Source organism: Pelophylax lessonae, assembly GCF_965119305.1.
Source record: "Pelophylax lessonae genome assembly, chromosome: 3".
Lineage (NCBI taxonomy): Eukaryota > Metazoa > Chordata > Amphibia > Anura > Ranidae > Pelophylax > Pelophylax lessonae.
The window spans coordinates 494,772,118-494,791,662 of NC_138770.1; the positions used below are offsets into that span (position 1 = coordinate 494,772,118).

The window sequence follows — 19,545 nt, forward strand, 5'->3', positions numbered from 1 at the left end:
AAGTGTGTGATGCATGCTTGTTTGTAAAAAGACTAAATAGACAAATAATCCTAACATTGCTTAAAAAAACGGCTATAGTGCAGTCTCACCTCTTCTTCAGCTTGTCAGTATTTATACTGTGTTTAGTGACTTCATCTTCATGTTGTGTGTTTTTTTTTTTTTTTATTAGCTTTTTAATGTACTTTTGAAATTTTCTGCAAAAGCTAAATAGGGCAGTGTTCAATAACAGCCAATCCGATTGTAGCGTTCTTTCTGTTGCTTTTGTTAAAAGGTAAAACAATACTTTTCTTTTCTTCCATTGGTATAAACAAAAATTTTCATGTGTTACTGTAATGTGATACAATACATACAACACCAATTGTTTAAACTGTTAAAATCGAAATGTGCTCTTCCATATTTGCTTTGTTCATGCACTGCTATTCAACTTTTAAAGATGCCACTAAATGTATATTATTTTTGCGCTCCTTGCAGAACAATAGATTACAGACCCCGATAAAGTAGACCATTATTTACTATTTACTACTATTACTATTTATTACTAATACTACTATTTACTATTTACTATTTTACTGAAATAAACCTGGTGTTACTTTAAAATGAGCAAATTGTTAGCCTGAAATAAATGCAGGCATCAAGAGGCATATATAGGATGTTTCATATATTTTGCAAACGCCTATTGAAGTTTGTAGGCCCAAGGCTGATTTGTAAGTCTCATTGTCAGTCCATTACTGGGATGGGTGATTAAGGTATAGGAGGGAGGACAGAAATACAACTTTGGGAAATGAAGTTGGAATTCCCATAATGGTGTTTTGCAAAGTATGAAACTATAGGTGTCTGCTTTCAGTGTATTCTAACTTAATGCAGAATTAAGCTAAATGCTAATGTAGAATTTGTAGCACCCAAGACTTCTGAGTGTCTGATACCTGACCCTATCTGCGAATTATGGATTTTTTTGTTGACTTCTACATCACTACCGGACTCAGTGTATGTAGAGAGTGAAGACTGATGATATGGGAGGCGAGAGGGTGAGTATTAATTGATATCTTTGCAGTAAAACCCTTTTTTCTGTTTTTTTTTGTTTTTTTATCCATTGCAACATAATTATTTTTAAGGTAACCACTGATTTACATTATGCACACTAATTTCTGTTATTTTCGCAAATGTTTAAAAATGTGTGATTTATGTGAAGTTTTTGCTTTAAGATCGGGGTAAGGGACGTCAGCGGCAAGCAATTCTAGGAGACCACCCATCATCTTACAGATATGATGGCTATGGTAAGAACCTTGAACTTTTCAAGATAAATGTATATTTGTTACTTCTTTATATGGTTATCATAGATATCATGTAGTATCAAATTAAATTTGTTTTTTACAGAACAAAGTGCCTAGCATATCAAATAAACTTAAGCTTAGAGTGTTCCATATTTAAGGTTTGCTGCATGGTTCTGGGGCATAGAGAAATGTACTTCAGAGTAAAGTCATGCTGATTAAAGGGGGGAAAAGGGGTGGCAGTTAAATTAAGCTGACAAACAAAATTCCAGCGCTGACACTGTGTGGCAATGTTACCATGCAAAGTTTCAAACCAGTAAGAGCTGCTGCCAATGAAATAAAGTCAAACAGGAAAAGGAGGCAGCGCTATCCGGATTGGTATTGTAAAAGTAATGTATATCAAAGCCAATGGGTAGAAACCATTTATTGAAAAGAATAAAATTCAAATACATAAAATCATTCTGTACCAGACTGGTGTGAATGGCGATGTCAATCAAGAGTTCCCGGTCCGCTGGGTGGTAGATGTCCGATCCCTTGGATGGGTTGCAGATGGAACAGCTCCAAACAAAAGGGGGGGGGAGCTGGACGAAGAGCGGTGTGGAAGCCGTGCAACCGTTGCAGGTGGGACCCGAGCCGGACCAGTCGCTCACCGCTCGGAGAGTCAACAATGCTGAAGCCGAATGGAAGTCTCGAACCCGAAAGTATAACCAGCCTGGAACGCAGGAAGAGAGGGTTGCCATGACAACATGTTTTGCGCGCTTGCGCTTTGTCAAGTCATGGGAAAATGCAACTGAATTAATTTATAGACAGGATTAGGAAGGGCTGAAACCCTTAACCCTTCACTACCTGTTCATATAAAAAAATTGCACAATATACACTATTAAAAGAACATCTAGACTCATATATTGAACCATCTGAACACATATACCAAATACAAAGACAGTGTAGATGAAAATAAAATTAAAATAAAATGGGAAAAAAAAACACCAAATTTTTTTACATTTAGTTTAAAACTTGAAGATTATACCGAACTCCACCTTGTGCATACAAACCCAGGATGGGAAATACTGTTGTGTACCTCCCTGTCCCTACCTGACATAGTCTGTGCATGCATGGATACGTGCATAATTGTGCAGGAATAAAATTAACCAAAATAATGATGACAGTGAAATATTATCCAACACCATTACTAGACTAAATTGGGATAATAAACTATACGATGGTATGCACTTCCAGATCCTCGTTGAGGCCATGGGGAGTCAAAGACCCAAACTTAAAAATCCAAAAAGTCTCCCTTTTGCACAAAAGGAAGAACCTTTTGTTGACTGTCAGGGTGCCCTTAGGACTGGCCTCAATTGTAATAACCTCCAAGCACTTTAGATTCTTTTTGTGTGCCTGCAAAAAATGGCGAGGGACGCTGTGTTTGTCACAGCCCATGATAATAAATCTACGATGTTCACTAATGCGTTTCCGCAGGGTTCGGATCGTGCTTCCTATATAAAAAAAAAAAATACACGGCATTTTTAACACCTAAATCACATATTCAGTTGAACATGTGATAAATTGTTGCCCCCAGTATCGCAGATGCTTTTCCTGTGACTTGACAAAGCGCATGCGTGCGAAACATGGATGGTTATCGAGACTTCCATTTGGCTTCATCGTTGTCGACTCGCCGGGCGGCTCCCGCCTGCAAAGGTTGCAATGCTTCCACACTGCTCTTCATCCAGCTCCCCCCCTTTTGTTTGGAGCTGTTCCATCTGCAACCCATCCATGGGATCGGACATCTCCCACCCAGCGGACCAGGAACTCTTGATTGACATCTCCATTCACACCAGTCTGGTACAGAATGATTTTATGTATTTGAATTTTATTCTTTTCAATAAATGGTTTCTACCCATTGGCTTGGATATACAGTACTTTAACAAAACCAGTCCGGATAGCGCTGCCTCTTTTTTTCCTCTTTTAGTTAAATGAACCTGTTGCTTTGACCTGCACAGGCAACATATTCTATAACTGTCAGACATTTTACATTGCTTTAAAGGTTTAAAGAAATGGGGAACCATTGCTTAATATATTCAATTGGTAAAATTTACTATTGATTTTTGAAGGAAGGGAAAGCTGTTAGTGTACAGTGATTATATAGAACAACCCACAGTTTTTGTTGACATGCAAAACCTTAGTTAAGGCCATCCAAAATTATTTGTCTTTTGTTTACGATTAAATGGTGTGTTTGTATACTTTTCTATGTTCCCATGTATAAGGTGAACGAGCTTACTTTGGTGCCAGTTTGTTATAAGAGAAAGGGAAGTAACAAATAGAACATTTTATATTAACATTACCAGTGTATGTATGTATACATATACATACATACATACATACATACATACACACATATAAATACACAGTGCAAACATTTTAAACATTTTTTTTTGGCTGGCAGTTTTATTTCTAAGAAATAACACATGAATACACACCTGCACTACAGAATAATTTAAAAAAGTGGACCCAGCTGCTGCCTCAAAGTGCAGAAGCACTCTAAAAAAAACAAAACAAAAACCACACGGGGTGCAGCGCTATGTCGCCAACAATTGAACCCGTAATAAAATCAAAAAACTGTGTTAAAACAGCCCAACCTAATAATGCATTAAAGTCTGATACAATAAAGGGCTCAGTGCTTGTACTAGTCCCAAATGCAGAATTTGTGGCTTGTGTAAGAATTCATCCAATAGTTGAGGTGATATTCTCATGTGTGCTACCCAAGTGCAATTCAAGTGACCTCCAACTTCTCCCTCACTCACAGGATGCTATTGACTCCTTGTTTTATCAAGTGAATCAAACCTAGCTTTTGCACCCAGGGACTAACGTTAGCATGGTTTCACATGTAATGTCAGTTGCATCCCATATATAAGATTGAACAATCGATGCCAAGGAGTGACAAGAAAGCTATAGTGAAATACACTTTTCTAATCTAAGTGGGGGGGCGGTAGAAAGCTTCCAGATCCCAAGTAGTTTGCACATCACACCACCTCAGTGAAAGCAGATGGGGCTTACCAGATCTACAGGATCACTAGATCAAAACACTTATGACACTCCGGGAAATTAGCACAGCACAGCAGCCATCAGAATGGGATGAGCTGTCATAAGAAATAGACTGTCACTCCTCAAACTTCAATGCCAATACGTATGGATCTCAAGACCATTCGCACATCAAACCACACTAGGAGGGAAGAAGAGATTACTCTCCATTGTGATGACCAGCGATAAAATATAAAATTTATTTGGAGAAATGCAATTACATGGGTAAAGAAAAAATCGGCACTTCTTACTAGTAAAAACATCTATCCGCCAGAAACAAAGATGGCTGCAATCGATTGGGCATGCGTGTCCCAGGTCAACCCTACGCATTTTGTCACATATGAGGCTCAGGACAAATCGCCACCATGCAGTTAAATATTGAAATACCATTTGTTGAAAAAAAAAATGCACTTACAAAACCATACATATAGATCACCTGTATTAGAAAGCACTGCTGTACTCGTATCCAGCGTGTGCTTCAAATTACGGATACGACTTCCCTGGAAGTTCCCACTCAGTATGTTTCATCATCAGTAAAGGACGTCTTCAAGAGCGAGTCGGTGAGCTAGCTCCTTAACCTCTGCAGGGTTTTTGTTAATGCAACTCGAAGGAGCCGATTTATAAAGAAGAGGTATGACCATACCATGATCCTACTTCTGCTTTACAAAAATGACTGCACATTTATAAAGCCCAGCAATGTATTTTAGTAACGTGGTTAGTACTCCGCTACTCTTTTGAAAACAAAAGTAAAAATCACATGAGCGACCCTCTGCTGGGCTACAAAGAGAGAACTTAGTGTGGTACTGCAGGCTTCATGAATAGGCTGTAAAATGCAATGCACCATACCTGATGTGAGTTTAACTGAGCTAGGACTGCATTATCTTCTCTCTTTTATATAAATTGGCCCCTTCAGAATCTCTGACTTGAAACAGGTATAAAGATGAAGAACACTCATCTAATATCAGTTTACATCAACTGAGAGTATCATCAATTTTGATCACTTTTTCCATTTTCCTTTTTCTCCCATTTGCAAAAATGTAGCACCAAATCTGCAAAAAACCTCCACAGTGTTTCACTGTTGCTGGTCATTCATAAACCCGCCTCTAGCCCTTCTGCTGAGAAACTGCCCTCTGTCAGAACCAAATATTTCAATTTGGTTATTCTCTTCTTTCCAGAAAACCTGGTGCTGTTTTTCTGCACCTAGTGGTTTTTTATACATAGATGAGGCAATTTATTGTGTTTCCATCTCCATCTCCGAGGATAGTTTTTTTTTTTCTAGTATCGGCACTCAGTTTTCATGGTTGACCACTTTATTGCCAGCCCTCATCCTTGTTAATTTGTGCTTTTGCAGATGAGTTTAGACAGCATATAAGGAGATCTTGATGATGCAGGATGACCATTTTTTGTCTTGATACTATAGTTACTTTTGCCTTGCTGTGAAATTTCCAGATTAAACTACCACATCTATCGTATTATTCTAAATATTTTTTAGTATAGTTGCCCCTTGCCCAACTTTGTTACTTTACCTAACTTTAAGCAAGCTATATCATCTGTCTGCAGCAGGCATAAGAATGAATTTCCTCAGTCTTCATCCCACCTGTGCTCATTTAGTGTACTGTATTAAATAGCAAGAAACACTGGCTTGTTGCAGGGAAAGACACTCTTAAACTTAGCTGAGCTGGGTGTGGTAGATTTTTACATTGGCTGGTTACAGATTGAGAGGTGGCGACAGAAGGGACATGAGCTGTGTAAGACATCTACAGATTACTGCATTGGGATTTACATGATGCCATGGATGAACATCATGGCCCATGACGTTGACACAGAACCAGAATTATTTTAAGGGGAAACAAAGATGAAATTATTATCAAGAGAAGGAATTATAGCTGTGTTACCCATACACATTACATAGCGTGCTTGCGCTTGCCCCCTCTTATCCTTTTGTAAGCTTTGTTTTGTTTTTGTTTTTTTTGTTTTTTTTTTACACCATTTTAAGAGTAAAAGTTACTGTATACACAGTAATGTGCTGACAAAGATTTTACTTCTATCTGAAGGAAACCATGGCCCATTGTTACCTCTACCAAATCGCTATAGGATGGGTACTAGAGATACTCCAGAACTAGTGGCTTATCCTCTTCCTCAGACCTCTTCATACTTTCATGGTGGACCTCCTGTTGGTTCGGTAGCCATGGTTAGTGGTCTTCATCAGGAGAAGATGAACTGCTCTCATGTTTTCAACCTCTTTTGCCTATATGGAAACGTTGAAAAGGTACAGTATATGGCTTTCATGTGACATTTCATCCATATGTTTTTAGCCTAAAAATGTAGGATAGTGTTTTAAAATAAGGACCTGAGGAAATCACTAAACATACAGGTGGAGGGGGGGGGGTGCATGTGAATAAACCAGTTGCATGTGAACTATAGTATGCTAGCTTGAGTTTTTGGGTCTTTTTTGTAACCAAGCTGACAAGATTAGTTCTGCGTGATTGTGCACATATAGTGACAATTTTCTCTCTTTGACTCTTTTTTGAAGTTAAAGTGGAGTTCCACCCATTTTAGTCACATTAGATGTATGTAATCTCCTTTAAAACGACTTTTACCAATGGAAAGTTTTTTTTTTTTTTGTTGCTAGTAAATACCTTATTTTCTGCTTTATTTATCCTCTTCTCACTTCTGGGTCCGGTCGGCGATTACGTAATTCGGCAATTCGCAGTGTGTGTTGGGATGTATCTCAGGGCATGAAATCTCGCATTATTATACCGGAGATGAGCTGTACTGCGTGCTCTGCCCCGCCTCCGCCCCGCCTCCTCTCAGTGAGCTGTATGTATGTAGTGTATTGAGGCCGTGCTCCGCCCCGCCTCCTCTCAGTGAGCGAGGACTGAAAGCATTATATCCTCACTGAGCTCACTGAGAGGAGGCGGGGCGGAGCACGGCCTCAATACACTACATACAGTACAGCTCACTGAGAGGAGGCGGGGCAGAGCACGCAGTGCAGCTCATCTCCTGTGTAATAATGCGAGTTTTCATGCCCTGAGATACATCCCAGCACACACTGCGAATCGCCGAATGACGTAATCGCCGACCGGACCCGGAAGTGAGAAAAGGATAAATAAAGCAGAAAATAAGGTATTTACTAGCAAAAAAAAAAAAAAAAACTTTCCATTGGTAAAAGTCGTTTTAAAGGGGATTACATACATCTATGTAATCCAATTTATTAAAAATGGGTGGAACTCCACTTTAATTTGATTATACATCTGTCAGAGAACCAAGTGCTAAGGAGCACTTTTAAACAGGCACAGTCAGGCTAATTTTTTTCACTAACATTTCAAAGGCATTCAAATTGGGGCTTTGAGTAAGCCTATCCATAACCCTCGATTTCTTCTTGCTGAGCCATTTCTTTGTGGGTTTTCTAGTTTATATTTTAGCAAAAAATATCCTATCCATCACATTCTGTCCATAGGTGCGATATTAAAAACCTAAAAATGTCACTATCATTTTATCCCAGGTAAAGTTTATGAAGACTATTCCAGGCACAGCTCTTGTAGAAATGGGTGATGAGTACGCTGTGGAAAGAGCAGTCACACATTTAAATAATGTGAAAGTCTTTGGAAAAAGGCTAAATGTTTGGTAAGAACCTTATTTCTAACACAAGGAAGTCAGTATTTTTCAGCTTTGTTGTTCATATGGCCTGTTTTAGACATCTGTGATATATTCTCACTTATACGAATGTGTGATGTTTGGCTCACAAGCCTGCAGAGTCCAGAACCTCTTTGAATGGAATTCCCTATTATGGTTCCAATCTTAAGTCAATTCAATTGGCTGGGCCCAGCTGACGTCTCTTGCATGAATGCGTGAGAGTTAATTCTCCTCAACAGATCCTTTAACCACTTAAGCCCCGGAAGATTTTACCCCCTTCCTGACCAGGGCCTATTTTGCGATTCGGCACTGCATGACTTTAACGGACAATTGCGTGGTCGTGCGACGCTGTACCCAAAGGAATTTGACGTCTTTTTTTTCCCCACAAACAGAGCTTTCTTTTGGTGGTATTTGATTACCTGTGCGATTTTTTTGATCATGCGCTATAAACAAAAAAAGAGTGACAATTTTGCAAAAATAACAATATTTTTCAAATTTTTTTATATGAAATTCCCCCCCAAAAAAATGTAAAAATCAAAATTTTTTAACATTTTAGGCCAATTTGTTTTATGCTACATATGTTTGGTAAACAAAAATCGCAAAAAGCGTATTTTGATTGGTTTGCGCAAAAGTTATTGCGTTTACTAACTAAGGGAAAGATTTTTGTCATTTTTGTTGTTTTGTAATTTTTGTTGAATCCCTAGGGGCGTGATTCTAACTGTGATTGAATGTGGCTTGTTGTGTAAGAACAGAGATCAACGGTCCTACATAGCAGAACCATATGATCTCCATTCTTACACAGGGAAGAATGACAGGCGGCTTAGTTTACATTAGCCGCCTGCCTTTCTCCCGGTGTAACGGACGAACGCGAGTGCCCGGCAGACATTGGGTCCGCCGGACACACGCGCGGGGGGGGGGGTCCGTGACCGAGCGGGAGCGCGCCTTCGGCGGCGCGCGTTTGCTCCCTAGAGCCTCACAGGCTAGCGATGTAGTCCTACATCGCTTTGCCTGTGAGGGGCTGACCGCCTCAGTAAATAGTCGTGCGGCGATTGGCAAGTGGTTAAGTGGTCGTAAACGTTGTAAAAAAAATCTCCCTATGGCCCTCCAGCTGTTCAGGAACTACAATTCCCATGAGGCATTGTAAATCTCTGACATTCACAGACATAACTAGGCATGATGGGAATTGTAGTTCTTGAACAGCTGGAGGGCCATAGTTTGGACATAGCTGCTGTAAGGTAAAGGCGTAATGTGCTAGTATGCACTGCATGTTAGCACATAATAAAAGATATACTTTGAAACAAAGCCCTCTAGCGGCACGCTTTTACTGCTGAAGAAGCTTCCATCTTCACCAGGTCATCCTTCTGGCCGCAGTGATGTCACTCCTGCACATGGGAGTCATGGCCGTGGCACAGATCTCTGAAGGAACATGAAGGGTATGCCGTTCCTTCAGAGCGCATGCCCCGGTGATGTCACCAGCTGCTGCTCACAAGAATATCTCCTTTTGTTTAGGAGATATTCATTTAACCTACAGGTAAGCTTTTTTTTATAATCTTACCTGTAGGTAAAAATAGAGAGTTTACTACCACTTTAAATTGTACACATTTCACTTTCTGAAATAAGTGTCAGAATGTAGTAAAAGTATCTACCCATACTACAAGCAGCCTTGGAATTGCTGTGCAACATGAATTTACATAATGCTCTAACCTAAACTATTTTGTGAATATGTAGTTAGAACTGATTCTGTCACTTTTTCTATTTGGCAGTCTCATCGCTTCCTGATTGTCAGGCATTACTTTGGCACGCTGGTGTTGCAGGTTTGCTGAGCCAGAAGTCTGTGAATCCAGCTAGCGCAGTCCCTTTTAAACTATATGTTACCCCAAAAATGAATAACCTGTATATGTGTTTTTGAATTATACAGATGTTGTTATCCTGTTGTTTTTTTTTATTCTTCTTTTCCTATAAAATACCTGCTAATCTTACCATTTCATTTTTCTTCCTCTTAATCTGATTATGCAAAGCAGGGGAGCAGATCAATGCTGGTATTATCAGTTTGTGTATCTGGGCTTAGAGTTACAGGACGCTGTGCCTACACACAGTGCGTCTGTATCTCTTGTGTTCAACTTTATAATCAAGCCTCCCTCCCAGCCCCAAATGTACAGGAAGGATACTGCCTGCCCATTGCACAAATAGATAGAAGTTCAAAAGAAAAAGGCCGCACGTCAATTGAACAGTTTTTCAAAAAACAGTTCCATTCCCGGCACAGCACACCCCCTGTTTTACCCTTGCTGAAATGACTGACAGCGGCTCCTATCTGAAGTCCTCCTGTTGAAATTGTATCAGTACACTGTGTCCTACAGAGAATGATCCCCAGCTGTGCCTTAAATAAGTGAATTACATTTTGCAAAAGTTATCCTCCTGTATGTAGTGTGCTTTTGATACCATGACTTCTGACAGAAGTCATTGTCATTCCAGGCAGTACTGAAAGAACTAAACTAAGAAAGGAATGCCTTCCCAAACACAAACCAAGACTAATCCACATTTCCTCAGCTATTGAAAGAAGAGTATGATAGGTGAGATCACTTGCCAGCTAATTGCAGAGAAGGATTACTTTTCTTGGTGGAGGGATTTAGCACACTTTTATTACAATAATTGTGATATTTTTATGTATATCCAGTTGCAGACTCTTGACGTACTAGACCCACCCAAAAAAATGTCAGTGTACACAGGGCTTGTCTAGTACATCCAGTCCTTCTGCCCTGCTGCCCCCTGTCCCAGCAGCACATGGTAATTCAGCTCTGATTAATCACAGCTGCATTGCTACACAGGGAAGGTCCGTAGGAGCTGTCAAAAAAAAAAAAAAAATGCAGTCAGGCAATGTTCGTTAACAACATTGCTCAGCCGTGAGTACAGAAAGCTGCAATGAAAACATTGTATCATTTTGCAACTGTTTCATCGATCTGTAGATGAAGTCAGTTAAAGCAACCTGACAAGTTAAAAAAAAAATAATTGTTGCAGGTTAATATTCATGAAAAATAAAGTCTTGTTTGTCCTTAAAAAAATATATATATATATATGTATTATGATGTTATGCTAAAAGTGGATGTAAACCCCATTCATGAAATCTGACCTGGGCACATAAAAAGTTGTGCTCATAAGTTAACATATCCTGACAGAATTTATGATTTCTCTTTCGTCCACCGATGGACGTAGCTGATGCTTTAAATCATAGACGGAGGGGTCATAAGCCCCTCCCACTAGGAGTGACCAGGTAGAGCCAAAGGCTTTGACACGCCCAGGGGGGTGGGGTCCCTGGGTTATTACCCCTGGCCTCACCGTTGCATCTTCAGTTTTAGCTGCCTGGTCTTAGGAGTGGCCAAACGGCTGCCTGCTGGGACCTTTTGTCCTAGCTCTGTTTTAAACGTCTTAAAGAGAACCTTTTTTTATTTTATTTCTTGTTGCTGATTCCAGTTCCTGTGGAATGCCGGCTGGGTTTCGGACTAGCTATATGAGAGCCTTACAGTCTCCCAGTTTTTGCCAGCGAGCGCTTGCAGACCGTAGCTCCGCGCTGGGTCTCCATAGCGACTATAGTCCCACGGACGGGAACTGGCCTACGGGTGAAACACCCCACGGGGACGCACACACCTGGCATGCCAGCCTCCCAGCGTGCCCCTTGACCGACAGTGCCCTCACTGGGGTGCAGACGCAGTCTGTCAGGATGGACGCGTGGCCCGGTAAGTACAGTCCCCCCGTCTGGTTAGCGGGCCTGAGGCGGACGTGGGCTCCTCCATAGGTGAGTAGGACCCTCGGGTACCCATACCTCCTACCACCATCCTCCACTATTAGGGGTAACCTGGGACCTTCCCCTCCTACCCTGACCTCTCCCCACCCTGGGCCCCGGACCCCCGGGACTCTTTTAGTGAGGGGTCCCCTATGTAATTCGCCTCAGGTGCTATACCAGGTAGTTGACGGTGGGGGGGGGGGAGGCCTCGGAGGGGGTTACATGGTTTTGCCTCATACCGCTACCTTGGGGGGGTTTTAAACCGCCGGAATGACCCCCGCCAGGGCCCCCAGGTCTGTTTCTAGGGTTGGCCTCACTAGGCCCGAGGTCACATGCTCATCAGTGCGAAACCGCCATTTTGCCGTGGCCTGCAGCCTTAACAGGCCTCAGCAGCCTGCCCGGGTATCCCTATCACTGTAATGCCGGTGGCCATTATGCTGGAGCCGGAGACAAAATAGCACAGGAGCTTCTGGCTCTTGTGGGCGGGGGCATTTCCTTCTACCTTTTCTTCTCCATGCTGTTGATGGACCTTGCTGTGTTCTTCATGTGGTAACTACTCTAGAGGAGTTTAATTACCCTGGCCTTCACCTTTTCATCTTCAGAGGGGTTTCAGGCCTTTAGGGGGCTTAGGATTATCCCTCGGAGTAGCGCTGCGTGCATCGCGATTGTCTCTTAAAGGCGCAGTGCATGCCAGTAGCGGCGGACTTGGTGGAACCTGTGGTGCTTTTGTGACCTCACTGAGCCTCAGGGCCGTTAATCTTTGGTGATTGGGCGTAGATTACTCCCTCTTAGGCCATTGCTCCTGAGAGAGGAGAGGCTTCTGTTTAACCTCTTGCGGTGCAGGTTCCGGTGTTTCCCCGTTTCCCGGTCTGCTCTTTACACTCTTACTGTGCAATCCTACCGTTTGGCCATATGTCTAACATGGATTCCCCAAGTTTGTCTGCGACCCCCGATGTATTGTTGGGGCCCGTTTCTAATGCTCGTGATGTCACTTTATTGTCTGTGATGCAAGTAATGTCCAGAAAAATGGACAAAGTTATTGCGGCAGCATTTACTAAGAAACGCCCTTGGCCCTCGCCTGTCTCATCTCAGACCTCGGATTCTGAGGCCGATATGGTCGCCGGCAACGCAGTCCCTCTTTTGGTGGATGCGTCCCTGCATTCAGACTTTTCTGACACGGAAGAGGATGTTTCCACACCCGCCTTTGCACGGGAAAAGGTGCTGGTAGATGCTTTGATATCCTCAGTGAGGGACACCCTAAAAATCACGGATACGATTTCTAAATTGCAAGGAGCCTCGGTATCCTTTGGATCCCTCAGGGCGAAGAAATCGGCCAAGGTTTTCCCTTGTCCCGAAGTCTTGTCCGCCTTAGTGGAAGAACAATGGCGGCGACCTAATCGCTCGCTTGCAGTTCCCAAACATTTGGCTAGACGCTACCCGTTTGAGGAAGAGATCTAACGCAAATGGACGGTCCCCCCCTCAGGTGGACCCTTAGATATGCGGTATTCACAAGGCCACAGTTTTACCGGTGGCAGAATCCTTATCTCTCCCTGATTCGGTAGACAGACGTATTGAGGTCTTATCCCGACACCTGTATACCTGCCTGCCCTGACTACCATTCTAGTCTCTCAGACTATGTTTGAATGGGTAAAGGCTCTGAGAGAGGCACTGACTGTAATCCCATTACCGTCATCTGCCCTGGAACTCGCTGACCAATTATCGCAGACTCTGCAATTTGCATGCGATGCTAACCTGGACGTTCTTTCGCTCGCGGCCAGAGCGTCAGTGGTAAGTGTGCTCATCAGACGTGCGATCTGGCCAAAGTCCTGGTCGGCCAACCAGGCTTCTAAGAAGCTTTTGGCAGATCTTCCCTTTCCCGAAACATGTAATCTTCTTTGGCGTTTGGTTCATTTTCCCCCACTTGGCTCGCACACTCCGGTGTTCCTGTGTGTGGATAGTGCAGCCTCCATCATGGTGTTCAGCTGCCTGGCGGTGCCTTCCCTTGCCTCTCCTGACTTGGCCGCCGACTTCCTGTGACGTCACCACCCAGCGCGGCCGAGGTCCGACGAGTAGAGGAGACGCCGGCGCGCTGTGAAAGTGCGGCCGGCCGATCAGTGATGCTCACGTCCTCCTGCGCTGCCTGTTTGTATTCTCCCCCTCTGTGTGGATGACATTCGTTTGATCACCGTCCCAAACAAGTCCAGTTCTGTTCACCATCTATCATTGGGGTGTCATCTTCCCCTGCAGCATTGGCTCCCATCACAGGTACTGCATAACACCTTATTCATCCATGATGTTTTGAGTGCTTTTCTTCACCATCTAATGCCCGGATTTTTTTTAATAAACTGAGACTTTTAATAAACTGAGACATTTATCTCTTATTTCTCAGCCTAGTTGTCTCTGCTTGGGGAGCGCTAAGTATCCAATTTTTTTGTTGATTGTGTGACTACCTGAGTCAGGGAGAGTGGTCCCTGCATCCACAAGTGTTCCACCAGCTGTGTCTCCAGGGTGGGACCCCGGTTGTGGACCTGTTCGCCTCCAGACAAAACAGGAAAGTTTCAAAGTTTTGCGGCTCGGTCCAGAGATCCTCTGGCCGATGCAGTAGATGCCCTGGTGGCTCCCTGGAGCCAGTATAAGCTCATTTATGCGTTTCCTCTGCTAAAATGTTTATTTCGCCTGCTACACAGGGTCGAGATGGATGGGATGCCAGTAATTCTGAAGGCTCCAGGCTGAAGGTCGCAGGTCAGTGGACACTTCCTCCGCGGGAAGATCTTCTATCTCAGGGTCCGATCTTCCATCCTGCTTTACAATCGCTGGCTTTAACAGCTTGGCTGTTGAGAGCAAGGTGTTAAAGGAGAGGGGTCTGTCCGATTCTGTGATCCTTACCTTTTTCAAGGCTAGGAAGTCAACTTCTCTGAAGATTTATCATTGTGCGTGGAAAGCGTAGATTGCTTGGTGCTAATCGCTGCAGCTGCATCCTAGATCCTTTGCTATCAGCAGGATCCTGACCTTTCTGCAGAAAGGGGTTGTAACGGATCAACCAGCACCCCGACCGGGTACCTCCGTTGATGGATGCTCCTAGTGCTTCCCGAGGGCTCCAAGCACTCCACCAGACACCATAACTGCTTTAGACCCCACGAACCGCCGCAGCTTGTTTAGGGTCTCCTACCCACCCTGGACCTACGACAAGGCTCCAGGTTCCCGCGGGTGAACCTCTCTTTCCCCAGAGAGTGCAGCAGAACAAGCTCTTACACAAGCTCTTACAAGGGCTTAGTGATTATTCAAGGGAGTATGTAGGACACAGCAATCCCTTGTAGCCGATTCCCCCACTAAGAGACAGGACTCTAGATTGAGGGTGAACTATAACTCTTTATTGAACAAGAAACAGACTTTATACAGTTTTTCCCCACAAGGTTACCGCCCAGGTGGACCTTGTTGAGAACAGGCCCTGACATTCACAATCCAATGAAAACAGAGTTTTACACTCCCATACAGTGTACACATATACATCCCATAATAAGTTTATCTTAAGACAGACAGAACAAGAGACGTCATTAACATTTAACTATGCGACAGATAAACTTTAACACAATACACATTCCATTTCAATACACAAACAGTAGGGAAGCCTGTCTGGCATGCAGGGACATGGAATACACACATTATCTAGGAGTCCGACTTCATGGCAATTGTCTATAACAGTCTAAGTCTCCCACTGTAAAATTGGATTAAATCTTCATATTTCTATATGACGATATTGCTGACAAATATTGCTGTCCCATCTGAAGCAATTCAAACCATTAAGAATTTGCTGCTCACCTCCAGTGACGGTGAATACCATCACATAGAAATATGAAGATTTTTTCCCATTGCCATGTAATCTGTAATTCCTAAATAATGTGTGTACAGTATTACATATCCCTCAATGTCAGACAGGTTTTTCCTATGGTTTGTATATTGGGATAATATGTATTCCAGTTTCAATGTGAGAGAGACACACAGACTGTCATTAGCATTCTTGTCCTATTGTTGTGTATTAGGAGGGAGTGTGGATTGTGCCGTCCCATTGTCTAATGCTAATGACCTCACATTGTTCTGCCCAGATGGCCAGATAATTAGTTTAGGTTTAATTCTGTTCCTGTATACACTTTCATCTGCATAAGATAATGTATTCAGCCAGAGGGGAGGGATTGTGTATACAGTATAGGAATGACTGAGTGTAAAACCCTGTTCCTATTGGATTGTGAATGTCATGTCCTGTCCCCAACAAGGTCCACCTGGGTGGTAACCTTGTGGGGAAAACTGTATAAGTATATTTCTTGTTCAATAAAGAGATATAGTTCACCCTCAATCTAGAGTCCTGTCTCTTATTGGGGGAATCGACTACAAGGGATTGCTATGTCCTCCATACTAGGAGACGGCGAGATCCTAACCAAGCTGTGGTGGTTTGTGGGGTCTGAGGCAGTTATGGTGTCTGATGGAGTGCTTGGAGCCCTAGGAAGCACTAGGAGCATCCGTCAACAGAGGTGCCCGGTCGGGGTGCCGGTTGATCCGCTACAGGGGTTGACCAACGTTTGGCATTGGGAACTCTTTAAGTGTCAGATCTCGGCCTTGGCTGTGTACTTCCTACGCCCTTTGGCTACGCACTCTTTGATTCGTTCGTTTCTTCAGGGGGTTCGCCATTTGGCTCCCCACAGGACGTCTCTGTTACTTCCTTGGGACCTTAATGTGGTTTTATCGGTTCTTCAGAAATCTGCCTTCGAGATCATAAGACACATTTCCTTTCTCGCCTTGACGCAGAAAGTTGCCTTTTTGGGGGCTATCACCTCTGCGTGCAGGGTTTCTGAACTAGCGGCGCTATCTTTCCGCTCTCCTTATCTGGTAATGCACAGGGATAAGGTAGTGTTACGGCCTAATTCGTAGTTTCTTCCGAAGGTGGTTTCAGACTTCCATCTAAACAAAGACACAGTGCTTCCGTCACTCTGTCTGAAACCTTCACATCCTAAGGAAATTGCCTTGCATTGCTTGGATGTGGTTCGGGCGATACGGGTGTATCTGCAGACTACTGAGTCCTTTTGTGAGTCCGACTCTCTGTTTGTGAATATGGATGGACCCCGTAAGGGTCAGGCTGCATCTGCGGCGACCATCTCTCGATGGATCAGACAGATGGTGGTGAAGGCGTATTCTCTTAAGGGCCAGGTTCCTCCTTTCCCTGTCACGGCTCACTCTACGTGGGCGTTGAGTGCCTCTTGGGCTTTCTGCCATCAGGCGTCAGTGATGCAGGTTTGCAAGGTGGCCACTTGGTTGTCTGTACATACGTTCACCAAGTTTTACAGAGTAGATGTGTTAGCATCCTCAGATGCGTCCTTTGGCCGCAAGGTTTTGCAGGCCGCCATTTAAGGAGCAGTCTACTTTTCCTTCTCCTTTATGGTTTTGTTACAATTGAGCCCCAGTTGTTGCTTGTTGGGTTTCATGTTATAAAGTTAGCTATGTTAGCCGTGAGAATTGCATTCTTTTAAGTTTGTCCTTTCCCCAACCCTCAGTGGTTACTGCTTTTAGACGTCCCATCCGTCTAGGATTTAAAGCAGCAGCTACGTCCGTCAGTGGACGAAGGAGAAAATGGGATTTTTTACTTACCGTAAAATCTACCGATGGACGTAGCTCCTACCCCACTTTTCTCTGAAGAGTTGGGTTTTGGTTATTATTCACAGCTTGCAACTAAACTGAAGATGCAACGGTGAGGCCATGGGTAATAACCCAGGGACCCTGCCCCCCTGGGCGTGTCAAAGCCTTTGGCTCTACCTGGTCACTCCTAGTGGAAGGGGCTTATGACCCATCCATCTATGATTTAAAGCAGCAGCTGCGTCCGTCGGTTTTTCTTAAGTCTTAAGATCTGAGACTTTTTCTATGTACACAAAAGGCCTATATCTCTCAAATATTCACAAATCTGTGTTAGTGAGCACTTCTCCTTTGCCGAGATAATCCATCAACCTCACAGGTGTGGCATATCAGGATTCTGATTAGACAGCATGATTATTGGACAGGTGTTCCTTAGGCTGGCCACAATAAAAGGCCAATCTGAAATGTGCAGTTTTATCACACAGCACAATGCCACAGATGTCGCAAGTTTTGAGGGAGCGTGCAATTGGCATGCTGACTGCAGGAATGTCCACCAGAGCTGTTGCTCGTGAATTGAATTTTAATTTCTCTACCATAATCCGTCTCCAAAGGCGTTTCAGAGAATTTGGCAGTACATCCAACCGGCCTCACAACCTCAGACCACGTATAACCACGCCAGCCCAGGACCTCCACATCCAGCATCTTCACCTCCAAGATTGTCTGAGACCAGCCACCCAGAAAGCTGCTGCAACAAACGGTTTGCATAACCAAAGAATTTCTGCACAAACTGTCAGAAACAGTCTCAGGGAAGCTCATCTGCATGCTCGTCGTCCTCATCGGGGTCTCGACCTGTATGCAATTCGTCGTCGTAACCGACTTGCGTGGGCAAATGCTCAGATTCGATGGCGTCTGGCACTTTGGAGAGGTGTTCTCTTCACAGATGAATTCTGGTTTTCACTTTACAGGGCAGATGGCAGACAGCGTGTATGGCGTCGTGTGGGTGTGCGGTTTACTCATGTCATCGAATGTGGATCGAGTGGCCCATGGTGGCGATGGGGTTATGGTATGGACAACGAACACAGGTGAATTTTATTGATGCCATTTTGAATGCACAGAGATACCGTGACGAGATCCTGATGCCCATGGTTGTGCCATTCATCCACGACCATCACCTCGTGTTGCAGCATGATAATGCACGGCATGTTGCAGCATGATAATGCACGGCCCCATGTTGCAAGAATCTGTACACAATTTGTGGAAGCTGAAAACATCCTAGTTCTTGCATGGCCAGCATACTCACTGGACATGTCACCCAATGAGCATGTTTGGGATGCTCTGAATCGGCATATACGACAGCGTGTTCCAGGGCCTGCCATTATCCAGCAACTTCACACAGCCATGGAAGTGGAGTGGACCAACATTCCACAGGCCACAATCAACAACCTGATCAACTCTATGCGAAGGAGATGTGTTGCACTGTGTGAGGCAAATGGTGGTCACACCAGATACTGACTGGATTTCGGACCCCCCAATACAGTAAAACTGCACATTCTAGAGTGGCCTTTATTGTGGTCAGCTTAAGGCACACCTGTGCAATAATCACGCTGTCTAATCAGCATCTTGATATGCCATACCTGTGAGGTGGATGGATTATCTCGGCAAAGGAGAAGTGCTCACTAACACAGATTTAGACACATTTGTGAACAATATTTGAGAGAAATAGGCCTTTTGTGTACATAGAAAAAGTCTTAGATCTTTGAGTTCAGCTCATTAACCACTTAAGCCCCAGCCCTATTTCGGACACTTTTTGTTCACAAGTTAAAACCAGTATTTTTTCCTAGAAAACTACTTAGAACCCCCAAACATTATATATATTTTTTTAGCAAAGACTCTGGAGAATAAAATGTCGGTCATTGCAATACTTTTTGTCACGCAGTATTTGCGCAGCGGTCTTTAAAACGCCATTTTTTTTTTGGATCAATTTTGAAAAATCACATTTCACTGCGTTTAAAAAATACTAAACAGTAAAGTTAGCCCATTTTTTTGTATATTGTGAAAGAACATGTCACGCCGAGTAAATAGATACCCAACATGTTACGGTTTAAAATTGCGCCCCCCCCCCCCGTGGGATGGCGACAAACTACGGTCAATAGAGATCTTAATAGGCGA

At 43.5% G+C, this 19,545-nt stretch overlaps 1 protein-coding gene across 1 annotated transcript in view; it reads left to right on the plus strand.

The window, feature by feature from the left end:
- HNRNPLL (heterogeneous nuclear ribonucleoprotein L like) overlaps nt 1-19,545 on the plus strand; it is a 174,980-nt gene that overhangs the window by 104,540 nt on the left and 50,895 nt on the right. Inside the window, exons 7-9 of the mRNA XM_082249368.1 lie at nt 1,203-1,274; nt 6,398-6,612; nt 7,849-7,970. Coding sequence (XP_082105494.1) covers nt 1,203-1,274; nt 6,398-6,612; nt 7,849-7,970 — 409 coding nt within the window. The remainder of the gene's footprint in view (nt 1-1,202; nt 1,275-6,397; nt 6,613-7,848; nt 7,971-19,545) is intronic.